This window comes from Mastigoproctus giganteus, chromosome 4 (assembly GCF_048544385.1).
Source record: "Mastigoproctus giganteus isolate SK-2022 chromosome 4, ASM4854438v1, whole genome shotgun sequence".
Classification (NCBI taxonomy): Eukaryota; Metazoa; Arthropoda; class Arachnida; order Uropygi; family Thelyphonidae; genus Mastigoproctus; species Mastigoproctus giganteus.
Window position 1 is genome coordinate 89,774,414 of NC_143578.1, and position 26,159 is coordinate 89,800,572.

The 26,159-nt window shown below is 36.9% G+C and overlaps 1 protein-coding gene across 1 annotated transcript in view; it reads right to left on the reverse strand.

The window, feature by feature from the left end:
• Positions 1-26,159, reverse strand: part of LOC150086896 (PX domain-containing protein kinase-like protein) — a 257,528-nt gene that overhangs the window by 25,847 nt on the left and 205,522 nt on the right. The window contains exon 14 of the mRNA XM_090372315.1: positions 25,167-25,236. Coding sequence (XP_090228441.1) covers positions 25,167-25,236 — 70 coding nt within the window. The remainder of the gene's footprint in view (positions 1-25,166; positions 25,237-26,159) is intronic.

A 26,159-nucleotide genomic window follows, 5' to 3' on the forward strand; every position in this document is an offset into this window, starting at 1 on the left:
CCTACTGGAAATTTCACATATAACAACTGTCTTCGATATGTCAAGATTAGTCCAATAACCTAATAATATCCAGCCAACATCAATCCTGTGGTTGGAAACAGCTCATTAATACAAGAGACCAATGGAGGATGACTAGGCTTGTGCAGAGGTAAAAGAAAAACTACAATCATTCAAACAACAACCCGAATATAACAGTGGTAACCAAAGAGGCATTTCAGGATGCACAACTTGTCATATTTTAACATGGATGGGGTACCACAGCTGTTGGATGATTTGGGTTCACTCCCATCAACAAAAAACAGGAGAATACGGAAAGAAAAATTCTTTTGCCACTTATATCTGGGTAAGAATGACTAGTCTTAAGTGAGGGAGTAGTGAAAGAGAAAGCAATGGTTTAATATTCAGTTTGAAAGGCTGTGACAAAATAAAAGCTATAGCTTCACTTAAAGGTGGCATTTTCTTACAAGCTGAGATACATGGCATTACATAGGAAATAAGTACAAAGTGAAAAAATAATCTAAAAGGCTGTGTGCTTGGATGAATGCATTTAACTGGCATACAAGTAGAAATTCTGGGGGAAGAAGCACAACATAGAACACTCTTGATAGGTGATGTAGCTAACAAGCTGAAGTGCTGTTTCAACAGCACTGAGTGACATTAGATTTTAATTTCTATGGATTGGGATAACCATCCTTTATATGTATTTCATGAAATTTATTTCAATTAATTAATTCAATCAATTAGTTGGTCTATGCACATTTTTGGAGTGGTTTGAAACAGAGACGGGGGATGGCATTATCTACAGATGAAAATTCAGAAGAACAGTGCCACTGAAAATATCTATAGAAAAGGCATGAAGCAGAAATTTTTTTTTTTTTTTTTTTAAATGAAACCTATAAACACAAAAGGTATCAAAACCAGAAGTATATGCATGGGTTGAAGACTGAGAAGCCAGCAAGATGCCTGTTGACAGCTGACATAAGACTTGAAATTCTGTGTGTGGCAATTTCTGAGAAATACATATGAAGGAAGGTTGTTCCAGAAAGCAGAAGTAAGTAGAAGGTTTAAATGAGAAAAAGCTGGTTCTGTGGGTCTGGAGCACGACAGTGAATGGATGCCGACTGGTTGTGGTACATATTCAGACTGGCTTCGATAAGAGAGCAGGAATTGTAGATGCCAATTCAGAACAGTCCCAAAGAAGTATCTATAGAAAAAGCATGTAGCAAAAAACAGAACATGTATGACACAAAGAGTGGAGATACTTTGTAAGAGATGGGTCATTAATTAACCTGACTATCTTATTTTGAATGGAATCCAGAAGCTCGAGAAAGGTTTTAGGAGCACCAGACCCAGATATGGGAAGAATATTCGATGGAAGGGCAAAGTTAAGATAAGTAAAGTGAGTGGATGTTTAGAAGAAAAGTAACACCGAGAGCAAAAAGGAAAACTAAGTTTTTTGACGTAGAAGCAGCTATATTTGTGACGTGCTTAAGCCAAGAGAAATTAGAAGTCAAAGTAATCCCGATATGTAATCTTCTCTAGAGATTAGACAGTAGACTAGTCAACTGCATTCATGCTAACCATCTACAGCAATATTCTCTAGATCACAGTAACAGGCTAGCATGGATGTAACGGACTTTTTTTTTGTAAGAAATCAGACAGCACTGAGTTTTAGGATCAACATTAACTAAGTTTTCTTCACCCCACTGGTGAATTATCTGAAGACCAGAATTTAAGAAACTGGTGTTGGATATTCCAAAGGTTGTAGCTGTTTGTGCAGGGCAAGGTTTCTCAAAGTAGAAGGTGGAATGCAGTGTGCTATCATCAGGATATTTACAGTCAGTGAAAGAAGGTAATTAATATACAAAAGGAAAAGAGTGGAAACAAAAACTGAACTCTGTTGAATACCAGCATTAGTGGAAAAGTTAGAAGACAGAGCAGTTTACACACAGTGAACAACCAGAGAGAAACTGCTTAGGAACATAAAGAGCAACTGTTGGAGTTTTGCCAAACTTTTCCATTGAATTTGCCAAAAATGAGTAACGTAAGCCATTATATCATTAGTAGACTGATTCAGACAGAATCCATATTGGAGATCACTGATTGGATGGAAGGTTTCAAGACAGTTTAAAAGTTGCAAGTTGATGGATTTCTCCATTCCTCTAGAAAGATAAGAGGTAAGAGCAAAAGTGTAATAACTGAATGGGAAGTACAGTCAGTCCTCGTATAACATGTGTTTACACTACATGAATTCGATCATACAGGATTTATAAATAGGGGAACGATATCGTATATAACATGAACCGAATTCGCTTAGGCACGATTCGCCTTTGTGTTTACAAGAAATGGCAGTCGAACGCGGAATCACCCCAACTGAACGCAACACGATAGGAATGAAGAGAACATTCTGAAAATGTATTTACGTTTTTTATATCAATGAAGGGGAAACATATTTCACCACAATAAAGTAAAAACCCACCCGTATATAACATGAACCGAATTCGCTTAGGCACGATTCGCCTTTGTGTTTACAAGAAACGGCAGTCGAATGCGGAATCACCCCAACTGAACACAACACGATAGGAATGAAGAGAACATTCTGAAAATGTATTTACGTTTTTTATATCAATGAAGGGGAAACATATTTCACCACAATAAAGTAAAAATCCACACAATTCCAGCTATCGGTATTATTGCAAATGCAATTAGATCGAGTTTACTACCAGTTTATACCAGATTCCACTAGCAGAAACGAAACTGGAAATTGTTTTTATTGTTTTATGGTAGTGACCTCCAGTAATGTGCTTTAGTAAAATGTGAGCTAGTGAGGTGTTCATAGTGTGTTTCTGCCTTTACGGTGTTGTTTATTCAGTTGCTACATGCGTGCAGCTTTGTTTATGTGTATCAAGCGTGCCTCCTCATTTTGTAATTGTGCTTTATTCCCTAAAAATGAGTAAAATACTTAAAAGATGTGAAAAGGAAGCATCCTGGTGAAGACACTACAGATTCAGAGAGAAAAAGAAAAGCAATATCAATAAACAGAGGCAGACTGGATCAAAAATTCTTACCCGGGAAAATTTGTAGTGGCCTCATACTAGGGTTTATGGCCAAAATCACACCGGACTCCAGCCCACCGGGGTTTTCCTGGTAAGGCTTATGGCCAGTCCGCCTCTGTCGATAGAGAAAAAATACGAAATTGTGAAATGCTTTGAGCGAAATGAAAGACCATGTGATATTGCACGTGCTACAGTCCTAAATGAGGCAACACCGAGAATTACAAAGAATGCAGAGAAAATAAAAACAACTTTCATAGCAGGAACAACTCAAATTAACTAAATTATCATTAGATTAAGGCACAAAGAATTGGAAGAGATGGAACGGCTGTCATCTGTTTCAATAGAAAATCAAACAAAAAACAAGTTTGCTTACGATAGAAGCAAAAGCATTAGCAATAATTTATTATGTCATAAGTCTTAATAAAATATAATAATATCGTAATAAAATACTTATGTATTTTATTACGATAATTTATTGTGTTTGGTAATGTTTTGGTTACAAATGTGTGTTCAATCTTGGGTGGTCGGCACCTAACCCTGTTTTTCCCATAGGGCCTGTTGTTTATATTGCACGATTTTGCATTGCACGAGGGTTTCTAGGAACACAACTATCGTGCTATACAAGGATTGACTGTATCACCCTTTTTAGGAGCTGGATGGAAATGAACAAATTTCCAAGCAGAAGATTTGATTTTGATTTTATTGGAGCAAAAACGACTGCGGTTAATACTGCACCAAGAAAAGATTAAAATATCAACAAAGATAAATTCTGGTAACCTTTAAAAAGGTTACCTCGTCAAATTGTTATTTATATATATAAGGCAGTATAAGTATAAAGGTAAATTATGCAATTTATGTGTGTATATATTAATTGCTTGTAAAAACTTAAAAACTGCTGACACATGGTCGTTGTCTGATAAAATCTGACTGAGTGTATAAGGCCCAGTCGAATGAGTAAAAGCAGTAAAATATATATTGCGAACATGGGTAAAATTAATGCAATCTATTAAAATATGCTTTATTGATAAAACAGTGTCGCAAGACTCGCACATTGGAGGGTCATCTGCCCTCAGCAGAAATGAATGTGTCAGATGACCAAGCAGAAGAAGAAAAAAAAAAACAATTACAATAGGAGAGTGTAGAAAGTCAACATAAAACAGGAACAAGCTAAGAAGCACAGGTTTTCAAGAACAAGTTGGAAATACCATCAGGAGGCGCAACTTTCTTGTAGCTCTTGCAGCTGTTCAGAAATCTTATATCAACTTTCTTTTGGAAGACCTTGGGAGGTATTGAGTAGGAGGGTACTGGGTATAATAAGAGGTGGCTTAACAAGTCAGTTACATTACAGGAGTTAGCAAACAAAAAAAAAAATAAGCAGGTGCAAGTAGTCTTCAATCTGTTGATGATCCTGCTCAGGTTATAGCAAGCTGAATAGGTATTTTGCACCTACTTCACAAATGAGGAATTCTTTAGAAAATGGGATGCCAGAAGGTCATCATATTCTAATAGAAAGCTAAATGATTTTGTAATAACTGAGAGGAAAGCGGATGAAAAATAGTTGAAGCTAAACATAAGGCACCTGGGGGGGGGAATCAATCAAAATATATTAAGGGAGGCAGCAAAGGAGGAAAGCAAACCTTTGGCCATAATGAGCAAATGTACAAAGGATGACAAGGAAGATGGCACTGGTCCCACAGGAGCTACATGTTGTCAGTGATTCTATTATCAAAGGCAAAAGTTAATGTTGTAGAGCAACATTAATATCTTTTAAGGGCAAAAAAAAAGATGATATTGATATACATGTTTGGCACTAATGACATTTAGAGTAGGAGATCTGTGGACTTAATAAGTACAAGTGAATATAGAAAAAAAAAAAAAAAGATTGCAAGTTAGCGTAAAGTTGAAAGTGTCTTCAATTCTGCCCAGATACGACAGGAGGGAGTATATGATAAGTCTTGTCAATCAATTCAGTCCTGGAGAGAAGGTGCAAAGCACATGGTGCATAATTTATCTCAGCATAGTCTGTGCTTGCTAACAGGAGAGACCACATCTACAGAGATGGATACACTTGAATAGAAGGGACGTAAGAAAATTTGCTGATGCTAAAAGGCAGTGTTAGGTGAGTCGGAAAACTGTTAGCTTCGGAGAATTCACCGACTAAAAGATTAACGGTAGTCACAGGCATATGTGAAAGTGATTCATGCACTGCTTCTATTAGAATGAGCAGCAGCCTGGAAAGCAAGGTGCTGGGGATTTCAAGAAATGGTGAGATTCATCATAGAACAAGTAAATATACGGTAAAAGTAAGATCAAGTGCATGTATACTTGAATGTACACGAAGGCTCAAAGAATAGTAAGTAAATTTGATGTATTTTACGTTCTGGCCAAGTCATCAAACGCAGACATTGTTTGGATATCATAGATATGGTGTCACTCAGACATAGGGGATGTAGAATTTGAATAGAAGGAACACAATGTGTAAAGAAAGGACAGAGAGGAGAGGAAAGGAAAGGAAAGGAAGGGGGTTATGCTTTTAGTTAAGCAGCACATAAAATCTAGGACAGTGCATTCAGATGATATGGGTGGACAGTGCAATGTTGAGTCAGTCTGGTATGACATAACATTAGCATTAGTAGAGGCATACGATGCAAGAAAGCAAGCTATGCAGCATCAGCCAAAAAAAATGCTCCCATTTCAGCCCTCCCTTTGTTCCAAATACCTGTCCAGCTCAGCTTTAAATTTATTTAGGCTATCAACTTTCACAACAAAAGATGGAAGTCTGTTCCACCAATCAACTATCTGTTGGCTAAAGGCAAACTTCCTCACATCTATCCTACAACTGTCTACTCAATTTGAATTTATGCACTCTCAGGTGATTGTTCTGAGCAAGAGGAAGAATCCCATCAGCAGTGAGAATGTTCAAACCATTCAAGGCTTTATACACCTCAATCAGATCACCTCTCAGGTGCCTAGTCTCCAAACACTGTAATCTGCAAAACTTAAGCCTTTCTTCATAAGAGCAACCCTTCATTCCATTCACTAATCTTGTTGCCCTTCTCTGTACTCGTTCCAACAGCTCTACATCCTTCTTAAAATGATACCTCCAGACCTGTATACAGTACTCAAGGTGTGGCCTGACCATTGCCTTATACAAGGGGATAATTACCTCTTTATCCCTGCTAAAAAAATTCCTGTATATCATTAACAAGACACCAAGAGCTACTCTTGCAGACCGTCTGCCCTGCTCAGAAAACTTCATATCTGCTTGCACAATTACCCCCAGGTCCTTTTCATATTCTCTACCACTGTCAGTGTAGTACCACAGAGTTAATACGTTACTCTAGGGTTACTGCTTCCCATATGTAGTACTTTACATTTGTCAATGTTAAACTCCCATGTGCTCAACTTTTCTAGATCCTGTTGCAGCAGCGTACTATCATTAGTGTCCTTAACAAAGCTGCCAACCTTTGTATAGTGTGTAAACTTGAATATTAAGCCTGATATACCATCATCAATATCATTTATAAATACAGAAAACAATGGACCCAACACTGAACCCTGAGGGACTCCTCATAACATTAGTATAACATTAGTCCACGACAGTGTCCATTGATTACCACTCTCTGTCTTCTCCTACTCAACCATCCCTTTATCCATAGCAGCAATTTGCCTCCAGTGCCACACGGCTCCAATTTGTGCAGCAGTCTTCCATGTGCAACAGTATCAAAAGCCTTTCTAAGATCCAAATATATGATGTCAAAGTTATTCCCTGCATCCAGTTCCTTTGTGACCACATCATAGTATCCAATCAAATTGGTCAGACAAGACTTCCCCTTAACAAAACCATGCCGTGTCCGAGCTATAACTGAAGTCTTGTCTAGATGATCCTGCAGTACTTCTTTAACCAGTGCCTCCATTAATTTCCCTGGAACAGAAGTTAAATTCACAGATCTATAATTACTTGTGTCGCCCTTTGATCCTCCTTTGTGAATTGGGGTCACATTTGCACATCTCAAGTCCATAGGTACCTCCCCTGAGTCCAAAGAAGCACTCATAATTATGGCTAAGGGTTTGCTTACTTCCTTTGCTGCTTCCTTTAATATAACTGGATTAATAACTGGATAGATCTCATCCACCCCGGATGCTTTTTTTATGTTTATCTTCAACAATTTCTCCTCCACTTTCCTCTCTGTTATTAAAAAATCATCTAGCTCACTGCCAGAGTTTACTTCACCTCTGGCATTCCCCTTCCTGAATAACTCTTCATGTGTGAATGTAGATGCAAAATACTTGTTTAGTTTGTTAGCCACCTAAGCAGGATCAATAACAGTTGAACTATCAATATCCAGTGGACCAATCTGATTCATCCCTTTCCTTCTAGAGTTTATATAGGTAAAGAACTCTTTTCTGTTTTGCTTTGCATCCTTTGCCAAAGATTTCTCATAATCTGCCTTTGCCTGCCTAATCTCCTTTGCGACTTGGTTACAGACCAGCTTATATCTATCATAGGCTTCCATGTCACCTATTAATTTATATATATCCCATGCATTTTTCTTCTCTGCCACATGTCTCATTAGTTCATCTGACAACCATTTAGGCCTAAACCTTGAACAATATTTCTTAGTTGGTATGTAAAGCCTAGTAGCTTCCAAGATTAATTCTTTGAATGGTTCCCATTTTGAATTTGCTGTTGGTAACATCATCAGTTGGTCCCACCGTATAGAATTTAAATACTGTCTCAGGCCTCCATAGTCACCTTTACGAAAGCAAAAACTCTTCCCTTTACCCCTGATGGTAGTTACCTCTTTGAGTAAATCCCACTTCAGCACACTGTGATCACTGCCAGCTATTGGTTCCTTTATCTTCAGATTCTTAATGCATGAAAAATCACTACTGATAATCAGATCAAGAGTATTATTACTCCCTCTAGTTGCCTCCCGAACATGCTGATGTAGAAAACAATCATACAATAAATCAATCACACACTAGCAAGGCTAGTGTGTGAGTGACCAACTCACAAATTCCAGTCAATATCCTGGAAATTAAAATCCCCCATTATAAGACTCTGATTTACAGGCCCACTTTATTTCCCTATACAGTTTTTCATTATACTCATCAGAGTCATTAGGCATATAACACACTCCTACTCTCAATTTTGATTTCACACTGCTTATGTTGTCACACCAAACTGACTTGACACTGCACTGTCCAGCGATGTCGACTGGCTTCACTTCCTTGGATTTTACGTGTTTCTTAACTAATAGCATAACACTTCCTCCTTTCCTATCCTGTCTATCCTTCCTGTACACATTGTACTCCCCAAATTCTAGTTCTACATTCCTTATATCTGTGTGTTTTGATGTTTTGACCAACAACTCAAATTCAAATTTATTTACCAAACTCCTAGCATTGGTGTACACGCAAGTATACATGCACCTGTTCCTATTCTTAGCTACCCTAACACAACCCATGTGTTTACTTGTACCGCAATGATTCCCAGAAGTCTCTGAAATACCCTGCATCTTGTTTTCCAGGCTGCTGCTCATTCCAATAGAAGCACTGGAAAAGGAAATATGAGGGTAAGTGCGTTACATCCCTAATGACTCTGATGATTACAACAAACTGCACAGAAAAAAGAGTGGGCTAGTAAATTAGAATGCCTTATAATGACAGATTTTATTCTTGCAGATATTGACTGGAGCATGTGGATTGGTCATCCGCACACTAGCAAGACTGTTGTGATTTTGCTAGTGTGTGAATTGGTAATTCATACACTAGAAAGACTGTTTTCTACAGCAGCAGCATATTCACGAATTAAGAATCTGCAGATAAAAGAACCACTACGTGGCAGTGATAACAGTATGTTGAGGTGGGATTAACTTAAAGATGTGACTACCATCAAGGGTAAAGGGAAGTGTTTTGCTTTCATAAAGGTGACTACAGTGGTCTTTAGAGATTTTTTAAGTTCTATAAAGTGGGACCAACCAATGATGTTACCAATAGCAAATTCTAAATGGGAAGCATTCAATGAAGGAATTTTGGAAGCTACTGGGCTTTTTGTTCCAACTAAGAAATACTGTTCTAGGTTTAGACTCAAATGGATGTCAGATGAACTAATGAGACTTGTGGAAGAGAAGAAAAATGCATGGGATGCACATAAATTGTCAGGCGACACAGAAGACTATGGTAGATACAAGCTATTCTGTAATCAGGTCACAAAGGAGGTTTAGGCAAATGAAGAAAGATAACGAGAAATATTTGGCAAAGGTTACAAAGAAAAACAGCAAAGCCTTCTTTACTTATATAAACTCTAAAAGGAAGGGGCTGAATCAGATTGGTCCACTCGATATCAATGGTTTCACTGTAGATGATTATTCTCAGATAGCTGCCAAATTAAATGAGTATTTTGCATCTACATTCACACATGAGGAGTTACTCAAGGAGAGGGCCAGATGTTTATCAAACTCTAACAGGGATTTAAATGATTTTGTAATAACTGAGAGCAAAGTGGAGGAGAAATTGCTGAAGTTAAACATAAGAAAGGCACTTGGGGAATATGGGATCTATCCAGTTATATTAAAGGAGGTGGCAAAGGAAGTAAGCAAACCCATAGTCATAATTATGAGAGCATCCTTGGACTCAGGGGAAGTCCCCATGGACTGGAGAAGTCCAAATGTATCTCAAATTCACAAAGGGGGATCAAAGGGTGACACTAGTATTTATTGACCTGTTAGTTTGACTTCTGTTCCAGGGAAAATAATGGAGTCACTGGTTAAAGAAGTATTGCAAGATCATCTAGACAAGACAGCAGTAATAAATCAGACAGAGCATGGTTTGTTAAGGGAAAGTTTTGTCTGACCAATTTGATTAGATAATATGATGTGGTCACAAAGGAACTGGATGCAAAAAATAAGTTTGATATCATATATAGTGGATTCCGGTTATTTGGGCCACCGGTTAATCGGGGCAGCTGTTTATTTGGGGCAAATCTTAAAAAACAGAACCCAATCGAGAATATAGCCAGGGTTTACTTCGCTTAATTGGGACAACATGACATTTAATCGGGGCAGGAGACCGCAGCACTGGAGATTACCATCAATTGTCTGTGACCGTACCATGTGGTTCGTGGATTTTTGGAGATCACAACCATAAAACAATTAGCAGTTACCTGTTTATTGGGCTTTTCTGTTAGTGCAATCTATCATAAAAGGATAGCAAGCTCGATCTTATTGAATTTGCGATAATACCGACAGCTGGATTTCTATGGGTTGGGTTATTATGGTGAAATGTGTTTACACTTCCATGGAATCTTTAATCATATAAAAAAATTAATTTTCTGAACCTTCTCTTCATTCCTATTTTTAAAGCTTCGTAACTAGTTACTCAGTTCTCACTTGAGCGTATCATGTTACCTGCAATTTGTGTGTGCGGTGTTCTTTGTTATTGATTGCTTATCTTTTTACTGTTTTAAATTCTAACCCCCACCCACAAATGTCAGTGAACAGAAATGTCAACTAGTTAGTATGTACATATTATAGTACATATTAATTATTCCGATTATCACATATATTCTTCCAATTTTTAGGTATCATTTAATTTTTTAATTGGTAAGGTAATAAAGGGTAAATTTGTGCTTAATATATCTTTACTTATATACCCTGTGGATAATATTCCTCTTATTTTTGCTAATTATAATTGCTGTTTAATAGAATTAAAATTCAATTCACAAACGTGACCACAATGACCGGCACTTACTACACATCGTATAGTGAACGGTACTTTACTATGGCGAGTCCTTCATAACGTGATTTCATTGTACAGTGAATGAATTGTAAAGCGGGAGTTCATTGTATTTTTAACTATTTACGTGAAACTTCGGATAATTGGGGCAGCCGCTTAATCGGGCCAAAATACACTAGTCCCGATGTGTCCCAAATAACTGGAATCAACTGTACTTGGATTTCAGGAAATCTTTTGATACCGTTGCTCATGGAAGACTACTGTACAAATTGGAGTAGTATGGCATTAAGGGCAAGTTATTACAATGGATAAAAGGATGGTTGAGTGGGAGAAGACTGCTCTACGTAGACTGATTTTATTAATAGCGTCCCTCAGGGTTCGGTGTTGGGAACACTGTTGTTTTGTATATTTATCAATGATACTGATGAAGGTATATCACGCTTAACGTTAAAGTTTGCAGATGATACAAAGGTTGGCAGGGTTGTTAATAACAATAATGACAGTATGCTGATGAAACAGGATCTGGAAAAGTTGAGCAGATGGCCTGAGAAGTGGCAACTGAAGTTTAACATTGACAAATGCAAGTACTGCATGTGGGTAGCAGTAACCCCAGACAAATGTACCAACTGGGTGGTGTTACACTCAGGGTAGTGGAGAATGAAAGAGACTTGGGCAATTGCACAGTCAGATATGAAGTTTTCTGATCAGTGCAGACAGGCTGCCAGAGTAGGTCATCGGATCTTTTTAAATGAAATACAGGAATTTTGCTAGCAGGGATAAAGAGGTGATTATCCCCTTGTATAAGGCAATGGTCAGGCCACACCTTGAGTACTGCATACAGGTCTGGAAGCTTCATTTTTGGAAGGATGTAGAGTTGCTAGAATGAGTACAGAGAAGGGCAACAAGACTGGTGAGGAGAACAAAGGGGTGCTCTTACGAAGAAAGGCTTAAGTTCTGCAGATTGCAGGTTCTGGAGGCTATGCACCTACGAAGTGATCTGATTGAGGTGTATAAGGCCTTGAATGTATTGAGCAAGCTCAATGCTGATGGGATTCTTCATCTTGCTCAGATTACAAACCTGAGGAGGCATAGATTCAAACTGAGGAAAAACTGTTATAAAATAGATGTGCAGAAATTTGCCTTTAGCCAGCAGGTAGTTGATTGCTGGAACAAACTTACATTTGTTGTTGTGGAAATTGATAGCTTAAAGGCAGAACTAGATAAACATTTGGAATGAATGGATCAGTGAAATGGGAAGGGTTTTTTTTTTTTTGCTGATGCTGTATAAGCTTGCTTTCTTGCATCATATGGCTCTACTAATGCTAAGTACAGAGAAGGGGAATGAGATTGGTGAGGAGAACAAAGGGTTATTCTCACCAAGAAAGGTTTCAGTTCTGTTAATTGTAGCATATGAAGACTACACATACACCTGCAAGGTGATCTGATTGGAGTGTTTAAGGCTTTGAATGGATTGAGCAAACTCAATGCTGATGGGATTCTTCCTTTTGCTCAAATTACAGGAAGGATGGTTGCAGAATAGATGTGCAGAAGTTTGTCTTTAGCCAGCAAGTGGTTGATTGCTGGAACAAACTCCCATATGTTGTTGTTGTGGAAATTGATAGCATAAATAAATTCAAGGAAGAATTACACAAACTAACAAAGGGAATGGATAGGTGAAATGGGAAGTGGGTTTTTTTTTTTTTTTTTGTGCTGCTGTATATGCTTGCTTTCTTGCATCATATGCCACTACTAATGATAATGCTAAGTAAGATCAGAGCTGTTAGCTTAACTTCTGTTCCAGAGAAAAGAATGGAGTACCCAGTTAAAGGTGGCGCCTCCGTAGCCAGGTGGGAAGGAGCAGCAGTGGGTAGCACACGCTTCTTGATTAGACCGGGGTTCGAGCCTGTCACCACCAAATACGGAGGATGCGGAAAGGTCAGGGAATGACCACCGCATATCCTGGAACAATATGGCCTTAGTTGCTAATGCTCCTAAAAACCAAATAACTAACTAACTAACCCAATTAAAGAAGCATGTGGGACCATCTACACAGAAGTGCAGTTATATGGCAGCCACAACATGGATTGTTAAAAGGCAATATTGACTGACCAAATACTATGATGCAGTAACAGAGGAGTTAGATGCGAAAAAAAAAAAAAAAAAAATTCTGATATCATATACTTAAGTTTCAGAAAATATTTTAGTACTGGTGCACATAAAAAGACTGCTGTACAGATTGGAGCAGTGTGGCATTACACTGCTACACTGCTGTTGTTGTTATTTGGTTTTTAGGAGCATTAGCAACTAAGGCCATATTGCTCCGGGGATATGCGGTGGTCATTCCCTGACCTTTCCGCATCCTCCGTATTTGGTGGTCACGGGCTCGAACCCCGGTCTAATCAAGAAGCGTGTGCTACCCACTGCCGCTCCTGTCCACCTGGCTACGGAGGCACCTATTACACTGCTGTTATGAAGTTACTATTATGGATAAAGGGATGGCTGAGCAGGAAAAGAAAGTGGTTATTAGTGGACACTGCTCTTTGTGGTCTAATGTTATTAGTGGATTCACCCAAGGTCCAGTTCTGGCCCATTGTTGTTTTCTATATTTTTCAATGATACTGACTCAAGGCATATTAGGCTTAATGCTGTTTACAGATGATACAAAGATTGGTAGGGTGCTTAATGACAGTAATCAAGTGTGCTATTGCAATAAGTTCTAGAAAAGTTAGGCAGATCTGCTGAGAAATGTTAACTAAAGGTTAACATTGACAAATGCAATTATTCCATGTGGGTAGCAGTAATCCCAGATTAAGATACTAACTTGTGTGGTACCACACTCTTTGGGTATGGAAAATGAAATGACCTGGGGATAATTGTGCAGTCAGAATGAAGTCATCTCAGCAGTGCAGACAGCTGCAGGATAGGACAGGTCGTGTGGTTTTGTCAGTGATACACAAAAATTGTGCAAGCAGGGAGAGGAGGTAATTATCCTGTTGTATAAGGCAATGGTTAGGCTACTTTTTGAATACTGCATACAGGTTGGAGGCCTCATTTTATGAATGATGCCGATCTGTTGGGTAAAGAGTAGGGCAATAAGATTGGTGTAGGATGGTGATATGTGATTGTGGTGATTGGTGAAGGATGGTATAAAAGGATGCTTTTACCACAAAAGAGCTTTGATTCTGCAAACTGCAGCACCCAGAGACTAAGCACTTGCAAGGAGGTCTGACTGATGTGTTTAAGGCTTTGAATGGATTGAACAAGCTCAATGCTGATGGAATTCTGATTCATTTTCAGACTACATACAGGGAGGCATAAGTTCAAACTAAGGAAGGATGGCTGCTGGATAGATGTGTGGAAATTTGCCTTCAGCCAGTGGGTGGTAGATTGTTGGGACAAAGTTCTATCTATCGTTGTGAAAGTGGGTAGTTTGAATAAATTCAAGGAAGATCTACATAAACATTGGAGGGGATGACAGGTTATCCAGGAAGGCTGTTGTTATTGATTGATGAAGTATAAGCTTGCTTTTTTGCATCATTTCCAATATATCCAGCTACTTGACTTTTGCCACTACTATATTAACCTGACTTTATCTTTAGCTGATTATGCAACAGTGATGGGAGTGTAAAGGGACAAAAGGTGCAACTAACAGTTTTGGCAAGAGATCAGAAAGCTCAACTACCATTTGTACAAGAAGAAAGTTTTCTATTTTTAACCTGTCAAAATAGGGTTTTGTTTGATTAATGATTGTTTTACAAGTGTCACAAGCTCTAGTGTATCCCAAAAATAAAGCTGAAGATTTCAATACAAGCCAATTGCAATGTACTACATTCTTCTGAAACAGCTGTTATGTAAACCTTGGAAAACCAAGTTTTAAATAAGGGACTAGACTTTAGTGTGTGTGGAATGTGGAATAAAGGATTTCACTGATACAATCTGAACAAAAATTCAGATCAAGAGATTCAAAACAGTAATCAAACCATGGAAAAGAAGAAATAAATTGTGCAGACCATCCCATTAAACATTCCAGTAATGTCAAACATGAAGCAGAGAATGGCCACGAGAGAGAACTTCCACCAAAGAAGAGACCATCATCAAATGTGATCTGAGATAACTGAAGGATCACTAAGACTGACAATGTACTTTGAAGAACTGCTGGTGAGAAAATGACCATGGTGTTGAGTGTGCAGTTAGGATTGTGTGGTATTCGCTAGTAAGTGAACAAGTTGGGTGGAGTCAGCACTGAAAAAGCCTTGGCATTTCAATCAGCTGGTCAATATAACTAGAAAAGTGAAGGTAGCTGGAGTTTGGAATATTAAAATCACCAAGCAAAATTAAGTCACTGCTAGGAGTTTCAAAAAAAAAAAAAAAAAGAGAGGCATCATCATTCCAAGTGATTAGATTAGTTGATTTGGGAGAATTATAGAGGCAAGAGATGAATGGCAGAATGAGGAATAGAGAAGATAAAAAAAGAGAAGATTTCAAATTAGGAACCTCCTCTGGCTTAAAATGTAAAATCTTCCAAACGAGCAAGTCGCTGATAAGGAATATCATATGCAAAAGTACCAACTTTGAAGCAAAAGGAATCTTAGAGTGAATTATTAGAACTGATATGGGTAGTGGTTTAGGCAACTGATTGGCATTCTGTCAGAAAAAGTAAATGGGACTTGTCAGACTGTAAGTGGAAATGAATATCATTGAGATTGGAAGTGAGACCACATATATTTGTGAAACGAATGAGGAAGTTTTTGGGAGGCTTAGCTCTTCTTACAGATAATTCTATAAAACTTCTATTAGTTTGATTATTCATCATACATTCAGAAGATAAAGCAGAGGGCAGAATATATTATATGAATTAATAAAATTTTTGGATATGGCAAACACACAGTGAGAATATATCCAGCCACTTGACATAACGTGGCCTCGACAATGCTTCCCACATACACTACTCTGACTACATCCAGTCACTAAATGGCAGGATAGCAGCAACAAGGTAATACACTAGCTTGTCTGGATGCATCTTAGAGAGACATCAATGGGTTCTGTCCTGTGAACTATCTAGCAGCCAGTCTGCAAAATTCATTTTAGAGCTGCTGTACCTTTAAATGTAAGGAACATCGGAGCTCACGCTGATGATCTTCATGACCTCAAAAGGTATCACTCATACTGCATGATGGAAGAGATGGGGAGTTAAGCTTTACTATGGAGAATAAATATGGGTTAAAATTTAACAGTGTGTTAAAATTAACACTCTGGTTTTTACCAAGGATTTTAAATAAAGACTTGGGCATGACTTCTGACCAAAAAATATACATGTTATATTTAATATATATGTCATATTTCTGCTTTAAAAGTTACTTATTTTTAAGTAAGCAAATATCATATTCACCTAATTTAAAATCTTCTCCATATAAATATTACTGCAACTGTATTTAATAACAAATAATTCCCGATTGTTGTTGTTGTTGTTGTTGTTATATGGTTTTTTAGGAGCATTAACAACTAAGGCCATATTGCTCCGGGGATATGCGGTGGTCATTCCCTGACCTTTCCGCATCCTCCGTATTTGGTGATCACGGGCTCGAACCCCGGTCTAATCAAGAAGCGTGTGCTATTCACTGCTGCTCCTGCCCACCTGGCTACGGAGGTGCCCTAATTCCCGATGAATTGAAGAACAAATTAAAAAAAAAAAAGGGAGTCAACAGTAGTCTCTTCATAAAGATAAGAACTCATTTTCTAGTAAATTTTACTAATGAAAATATTGAATAAAATTGGGGTGGGGACACAAGAATCAATAACAGCCATGCAGTTAATGGCAATTTTTTTTTTTTTTCACCTTATTATTCACATATTCGAATCAGTAATTGTTTTCCTAGAGGTGATAAACATTTAGCAGAATTTTTGCAGAATATCCTAGCAGCTAAATATTAAAACAACAATGAAACTGTAAGAAGCTCTAAGACAGTGATTCTAAAAAAAAAAAAATACTTGGACTGTGTCTGGGGCACAAATACAACTTGAGTGAGGCATAGTAGGGTAACATTTTTATCAGATTCCCACGTGATCCATCTCACATGCTGGATCAATCAACAAGCTGCACTGGGCTAGGCTCCTTCAGATTAGTACCAAGGTAACGCAATATTACGCTTTAAGGCTGGTTTATATGTAATATTTAAAAATCTTTTTTTTTTTTTTTTTAAATGAAAACCCCAAATACAAAAGGTACTGGAACCTATAATATTAAGCAATGTGAGTGGGTTGAAGGTTGAAAAAAATGAAAGATACTTGTTGACATTAGATTTGAATTTCTGTAGTCTGTAATTTTTAGGAAATACATGCGAAGGGAGGTTGCTCCAGAAAATGGAAGTGGAACCTACTGGAAAAGGTCTCAATACCACCACCACTAATGGGATTCAAAATCAGGCCTTTCCAAACAGATGCTAAGTGAAAAATCCATTCACCCACAGATGCATATAACAGACTAAAAGTCTTAACACAAATGCAAAAATGAACCATAAAAAACTTCGCATATCTGATAGTGGGAAGATATGATAGGGAGGATACAGTTGTACAGACAAAGATATTTTTTTTTTTTTTGGTTGATGCAATAGAAGCCTCTTGCATCATTATAACCTATACAGTCAGTCCTCATATAACATGCATTTACACTATACGAATTCGATCATACATGATTTATAAATTAGGGAACGATATTGTATATAACATGAACCAAATTCACTTATGCATGATTCACCTTTGGATTTACAAGAAATGGCAGTCAAACGCAGAATCACTCCAACTGAATGCAGCACGATAGGAATGAAGAGAACATATTTCACCACAATAAAGTAAAAATCCACACAATTCCAGCTATCGGTATTATTGCAAATGCAATTAGATCGAGTTTACTACCAGTTTATACCAGATTCCACTAGCAGAAACGAAACTGGAAATTGTTTTTATTGTTTTATGGTAGTGACCTCCAGTAATGTGCTTTAGTAAAATGTGAGCTAGTGAGGTGTTAATAGTGTCTCTCTGCCTTTACAGTGTTGTTTATTCAGTTGCTACACGCATGCAGCTTTGTTTATGTGTATCAAGCATGCCTCCTCATTTGGTAATTGTGCTTTATTCCCTAAAATGAGTAAAATACTTAAAAGGGGGTGAAAAGGAAGTGTCCTGGTGACGACACTACAGATTCACAGAGAAAAAGAAAAGCAATATCGATAGACAGAGGTGGACTGGATCAAAATTCTTACCTGGGAAAATTTGTAGTCCTCATACTAGTGTTTATGGCCAAAATCACACCGGCCTCTATCATCTTCTGGTCTCCGGCCCACCAGGATTTCCCTGGTATGGCCAGTTCGCCTCTGTCGATAGAGAAAAAATATGAAATTGTGAAATGCTTTGAGCGAAATGAAAGAACATGTGATATTGCATGTGCTACAGTCCCAAATGAGGCAACGCCGAGAATTAGAAAGAATGCAGAAAAAATAAAAACAACTCAAAGTGTAACAAAATCCATTAGATCAAAACAAAGAATTGGAAGAGATGGAATGGCTGTCATCTGTTTGGTCAGAAGATCAAACAAAAAACAAGTTTTCTTATGATAGAAGCAAAAGTATTAGCAATATTTTATTACGATTATTTATCGTGTTTGGTAATGTTTTGGTTACAAATGTGTGTTCAATCTTGAGTGGTCAGCACTTAACCCTATTTTTCCCATAGGGCCTGTTATTTATATTGCACGAGGGTTTCTAGGAACACAACTATCGTGCTATATGAGGACTGACTGTACTTATACTAAGGTTAAAATTTGTTAGTATTAATTTTATACTAAATGATAGATACTCAATATTTTAGCATTACTGATTTACAATCACAACAAATACTTGTACAAAAAATCACCAAATGAGATGTGCACTCCATTTTGTGAAAATTTAAAAAAAAAAAAAAAAAAAAAAAAGAAGGGTTTCTTTGTAGAACAATGGAAGTAAATTTCTGTGATCAGCTGTTTATGCATTGCATTTCTATGGATTGTTTCTCAATGTACCAATCATAACAGCATCTTTTTAATTAATTTTTTTAATAGTGCTAACCATTTCAAATGACAGCTTTGACCTGCAATTCCAATTTCTAATAAGATATACAAATACTGATATGGCAAGCAAGATACTTCTGAAAATCCAATCACTTCTCCCCCCAGGTATATTAATAGATAACAGCTGGGAAAAGCCATTACATATAACTCTTTCAATCACCTATTTTGCAATGTTATTCTTATCTCTCCATTAGAACTTTCAATTATGTTCAATTTATTCAGCTGCTTTCATGACCTTCAACTTTGGCACATAATAAAAGAATACAATCACACTTCAAATGATTATTCAAACTTCAAATTATTATTATTATGATAGAAATGATCAATCTGCATAATTTTAGTTACATTAATTTTTACTGCACTTTAAGAATCAGATGTAACTTTGTGCTACAGCCTTGGTTGTAAAGCCAAGAAATCTTCTAGCAGAAGTAAAAATAACTTAACTAAAGCAAAAGACATTTTTAAGTGTACCAACATACATTATTAATTTAAGCAGAAAATTTACATATAGATGATTATTTTAGCATACATATCAACAATAAACCAGCATTTCTCTAAAATTATGAGCACACATACTATGCCAAATGACCAAAAACATTTGGACAACCCCTCCACAAATACTTGTACTGTTCCAGGAATCCTATACACATACATACTGGCTTACACATACCAATATAAATCTCATGAATCTGATGTGCAGCAGTATATTTGAGACCAGTATGGGTAGTGGAATAGAACTTCAAAGTGAGATGATGGTTGGATGCCACATCGGTGATCTATGCTGTGTTGTAATTTCAACTCATCTTAACCCCCAGAATCCACTGGCAAATGTTATTCAAAAATGAAAACTACAGATGACACTCCAATGAAAAAAAAAAAAAGAAAACAAAAAGTCTGTACAGCTCAAACATGTTCAATGAAGCATAAATATGTACTCCTGCCTGCCTTCTGAGAAAAACATCATATAACTGGTTCAAGAAACTACAAGAACATCTGTTAGTATGTCCATCATCCACAGGAAGCTGAATGGCTTGGCTTCAATGGGTAGAGCAATCGTTCATAAAGTCCAATAACACAGTTAATTGTTGTTGTTGTTATTTGGTTTTTAGGAGCATTAGCAACTAAGGCCATATTGCTCCGGTGTTGGTGCGGTAGTCATTCCCTGACCTTTCCGCATGCTCCGTATTTGGTGGTGACGGGCTCGAACCCCGGTCTAATCTAGAAGCGTGTGCTACGCACTGCTGCTCCTTCCCACCTGGCTACGGAGGCGCCTATAACACAGTTAAGAATGCAAAAGTGATAGTATAGTGGTTTCATCACATGTTTGAAGAGGATTGGGTCCAAATCCCAATGGAGACTGGAGGAATTCTTAAAAGCATCCTCAATCAGGGCAGTAGTTAGCAAATTTCAAATGGAGGGAGTAAGGGATTTTAGCTCTCACATTATGCAAATTGGCCCATTAACATACATTATTATAACAGACTGGAATAATATCGTCTAAGGTTCTGATGCTCTGTAAAACCAATAACAATAAGAAAAGGCAAAACAGCATTTAGAGTGTTAGGGTGTCATTCCTAATATTCATGGATTCTAGAACAGTGATACAAAGTGCTATGAAATCATAAATCTCACCACACTGTTTGATTCTGATGGATATGTTTGGGTGTGGACAGTGCCTAGAGTACATTTCCTGTTAGAAGGTATTGTCACAATAATAAAATTTGATGGTCCTCTCTTGGTATGGAGCTATTTCAATTGGTTAGGAATTGGTCTGTTGTTGGTAGTGCCTGAAACCACAGACTTACGTACTTACAATGTATAACGTACTTACAATGTATTATGCTCTTGAATTAAGAGCCTTTTTTGAAAGTAACTGGTGTCAGAGTACTTTTAATAATACAGTGTATATAGAACTATATAAATATGTAAGATTATCTAATTAATTCTCAGACAGAGGTCTTTGATTCACTTTTCAATCTGCAGCAAGCTATATGAGTGTTGAATTTGCTAAAACATGAGCATGATTCACTTTAATTATTTGTTTTTGTTTTCACATCTTAAGCAATTTTGCTACTGTACTAACCATAGCTAAAATAATGAGAATCAAAGCATGGATATGTGCTACCAAACTATTTTTGATGACATCTTTATTTCTAAATGCATATTTCAAAGTAAAAAATTCTCATATGAGTTATGCATAAGAGTCTGTAATGTAAATTTGGTGTAAAAAAAGAACATAACTTTGGAACATAATAAAGAACATAACATAACATAATACTAAAACAGAGATAAAATATAAAACAAAAGTGTTAAAATATAATAAGATAAAAGCATTAAAATGCACAGTAGCTTTCGAGACAAAGTGCCTCTTCATCAGCTTAGTTGGTGAATGGTGTACTCCAGTATATATTGTTGGTTACAACAGTAAAAGTCAGCTGAGCATGATCATGCATCATGAGTCAGTAGAACAGAATTACGTACGCGTGATGATCGCCAGCGCTCACTGTACCGCAAATACAGTGAGTGCATAATGGGGTACAAGTGCGATTCATGATACTATTACTGCTAGCTATTTGCAGTGCCTCAAGCCATGAGCACTGGTGGTAATCATGTGAATAGCCAACGATTTCATATCCCGACGGGATATTGTAAACAGTGCAAACAATTTTCCCAACAATGGATGCTAATAACTTGGCAACATATTTAGAAAAAGTTCATAAGCAGGTGTATTACAACAAGAAACAAAGGTTGTCGACTCCCACAGTTTTGTGGGAGTCGACAACCTGTAGCATGAAGCTTCCAATTCTTGGTAATCTTGTTAGCTAAAAACCAAGAATGCACAAGTTTATTAACTTTAGATTCCAATTTCTTCAACACTTTCATAGGGGAGTCTTACACAGTTTCATTAACCTCCCGATCCTGCAATAGAAAGAGGGGATATGCGGTGGTCATTCCCTGACCTTTCCTTCCGCATCTGGTGGTCACGGCTTGAACCCTGGTCTAATCAAGAAGTGTGTGCTACGCACTGCTGCACCTGCCCACCTGGCTACGGTGGGCAGGTGCAGTATATACTGCACCTGCACCTGCCCACTGCAACAATATATACTGGAGGCACCTGTGTAGCTTTCAAGTTGTGGTTATCCACCTCAGGTTCTAGATAGATGTGAGCTCCAGGCTCACGAATTTGTTGCACAATCTAACCCTCCTCGCATCAATGAATTTATTTCTACTGCCTAAATCCCCTATTATCTGGGCATATCGGAATGTCTTGTTAGGATTTTGTGTCCCCATCATATACAATGAGTGCAACTTCCGGGGAAAAAATTGCAGTCTATTATTTCTAAGGTGAAAACACCTGTTTCTCCTCTCCTACGGAGTGGTTCCGTATACCGCATTACGCGTCTCGATTTTGAAGGGGGGGGGTGTAATGTAGGTGAATCTGGCATAAGTTTGAAAGATTGGGTTTCTGAACATGAGGTGGTTCTTTGAACTGCTAATTTTGAACACTCCATGGTTGCTGAGCATTATTGGGTTGAGCAGCACAATCTTGCCGCCCAGGCTAGGCGGGTGGGTAAAGTGCCTGCCTGGCAACCCAAAGGTCGCAGGTTCAAATCACACCTCAGGCTTGGATCAGAGTTGAAAATGCAAAAATGTTGAGAGGTGCAATATGGCCCAGTGGTCATATTGCACCTCCCAACAGAAGCCGATGCGCCAACAATTAAAAAAAAAAAAAAGCACAACCTTGATCCCTGATGGGATACTGAAATCGTTGACTATTCACATGATTACTGCCAGCACTCATGGTTTGAGGCACTACACATAGCTAGCAATAATAGTAACATGAATCGCACTATGGGAGTGCACTTGCACCCCATTATGGAATGTACTGTTTTGCAGTGCAATGAGTGCTGGCGATCATCACGTGTACATAATTCTGTTCTACTGACACCAGACTCGCTCAGCTGACTTTTGCTGTTGTAACCAACAATATATACTGGAGTACGCCATTCACCGACTTAGCTGATGAAGAAGCACGTTGTCTCGAAAGCTACTGTGTATTTTAACGCTTTTATCATATTGCATTTTAATTCTTTTATCTTATTGTATTTTAACTCTTATTTTATCTCTGTTTTAGTATTTTATATATATATTATTTATTTAATTCACTAAATTTATTTTAACTCAGTTTGTCAGTCATCGCTAGAAAATTTTGTGACATGCAACCCAAGGCCTGTTTTCCAATAAACAAATTCAGCTTTAATTTATTTTTCAAATATAAGGTAACATAGTTATAAACAGAACCAGAGACACCATTTTATTATGAACCTCATATCTGATTGTATGTCATGCATGCGTTTTAATTTAATAATAGCTGATATAGTTAATACATCAAGCCATTTGCAGTGACTGACACAATTCTTAATTTACCTATGCTTAAAGTAACCACCAAATATGGAGGATGTGGAAGGTCAGGGAATGACCACTGCATATCCCCAGCCCGGATAAAGGGTGAGGGTTGGCACCAGGAAGGGTATCCGGCCGTAAAATTTTCATGCCAAAACACTAAAAAAAGACGCTGACCTCATATATAAAATGAGAAAAAAGGCAAGGACAACAAAAAAAAAATTTTTTTTTAATGATAAAAGCGTTAAAATACACAGTAGCTTTCGAGACAACGTGCTTCTTCATCAGCTAAGTCGGTGAATGGCGTACTCCAGTATATATTGTTGGTTACAACAGCAAAAGAACCAGGAACTGAATTTATAATATTAACCAAAATTTTTATGAGTTAATTTTTAAATATGAAATTAAGTAATTTGTGTATTTGCACAAATAATAAACTGACTGTGTAAATTGGGATATTATTAATGGTACCAATTGAACCAGTAGTGTGTAACGGAAAAGAGAGTTGTAATTTTTTTTTATTACTTTAGGTCTCTGATCAAACAGATAAGACACAGAAAGAAAAAAAAGCATGTCACCAGGAAGGGAATTTACTCAATAAATAAATGAACCACTGAGCATTAAATTAGAATCTTATTTTTGACCATTATTCTCTGATCCATCTGAATTACGAATATCATGGGCACATTGATCACAGAATCCATCATAACTCTGGGTAAAATAAAATTACTATTTTGCATATATGTTACAAAACAATACCAACTATGTAATCATAGTACTCTGCTTGACATTTATAACAGGTACTCTCAAATACCTTTGAATAAATTTACCACCAACTTAAATCACCACAAGGCAGTACCTTTTAATCCTAATTGGTGGTACACTAAGTAACCTGTTTAGCCTGTTAAAGGTCAACACCATTTTTGCTGCAGCATTTGCTAAACTTTAAATTACTTGCAATTTAAAAATATATAAAAATCTCCCCATTACTAAAAATATCAATTATTTTTTAGATCATATTTCATATATGAAATTATTTCTGCATTGCTTTATGAAATAAACAAACCTGAAATAAAAAAAAAAATTGAAAAAAATGTTTGTTTTCATTAATATTCTGGGTGTAGCCAAAGCATATGCAGGTGATATTTGCTACTGAAAGGAATACATCACTGCATAAACTTGGTTTATACATCATTGCATACATTTTAATATACTGATGTTTTTATCCCACTCTGAGGGTCTTTCAGAGGGTACAAATAATAGAAAAATAGACAGCTACCTTTTACATTAAATATAACGGCACAACATTATTACCAAAGGAGATACAGCTGACTGGGGTCCACTAACAAACACCAATAGGAGTTCCATGTACATAATCGCCAATATTTTTTCTATTTTAGCCTACAGAGGACATCAGCATATTAAATTTATGCCAAGGACTACAAGAAAGGAACACTACCAAGAAAGTGTTTCTTTCAGTAGTGTAAGATTTACATATTATTAACCAGTTTCATATTTCAGAAGGGTTAGAAAGTGAATCAAAAAAGCTACTGAGAAAAATCTTGGGGATGGGGGATATACCATAAGTATATCAGGAGTCTTAGTCTACAGAACTAAGGTTCTTGGTATACTTATTGTCAGACCTAAATAAAAATACTTTCATTTTTATATATGAGGTTTAATCAGTAAATAAGATGACTTGAATACAAAAATGAGAAGAAAGCTATTACAGATAGCTTTCCTCTCATTTTTGTATTCAAGTCATCTTATTTACTGATTAAACCTTATATGTGGAATAAATGCATATTTATAACAATAATAACATATGAATGATCATTAAGTCTTCATCTTTGTTTATCAGAACTTACTAGGTGTAGTTGGACTTGGTGAGGGACCACTGGAAGGAGGAGATGGAGCAGCAAGCTGAAGCTTCTGTTGCTATAAAACAATTAAAATACAAGTCTTTTCCTCAAACCAAATGAAAAAATATAACACTACAAAGACACCTATGTCACAATCATTATTTTCAAAGCAACAATAAAAAAATTGCTTTTCTGGCAACAAATGTGAAACTTTTGCTATTTTACAATTTCTTGAGCTCCTGATTTCTGTGGAATTCGATTTTTCCTAAAAACTATGTGTTTTTTTTTATTCTTTTGACAGATTCTTTTACAACCCATAACAAAGAAAAAAGCCAATATACTGACATTTTTTTTTTTAAATGGTTCAAAAACAATGAAATTCAGAAGTCAAACTACTTCATGCAGAGAAACATTATTCTCCAATAGTGTTTCTTAGCTTCACTTTTTTCACAATAAGATTGTGCATGTACAAAATGTTGTGATTCTTATACTGGGGGTTAACCACATAGTTTAAACAACATTAAAGAATAAGGTAATTCAAGACAAGACAAGAGTATAAAGATTAGAATAGGTGCAGTTTGAAATGTTTTATTATGCCTAAATCATCTATGCTTCTCTGTGGAAAGCAAATCAAAAGGAGTGTTAGGTGGGGATACTGTTTTGCAGAATGCTCGGGAAGTATATAGAGCAACCTACACTTTCATTCAGATGTTTAATATGCTAAGTAGTACTAATGTTCAGCTCACATCAGCCTTGCAGAACTGTGTGCACATAGAAATTTACAGAGTCCAGTTGCTCCATGGCAATCAAATCCTCTATTTACATATATATATGTGTAAACAAAATTGTTAGTAATTCTGAATGTATGTATATCTCAAGATGAAACAGGGGTATGCTTGTATCAACTGTGGTGGTAAAACACGTAATGCATAATTTCTGAAATGTATTTAGTTTGTCAAGAAATCTATAAATATACACACATAAAAACTAACAGTTATG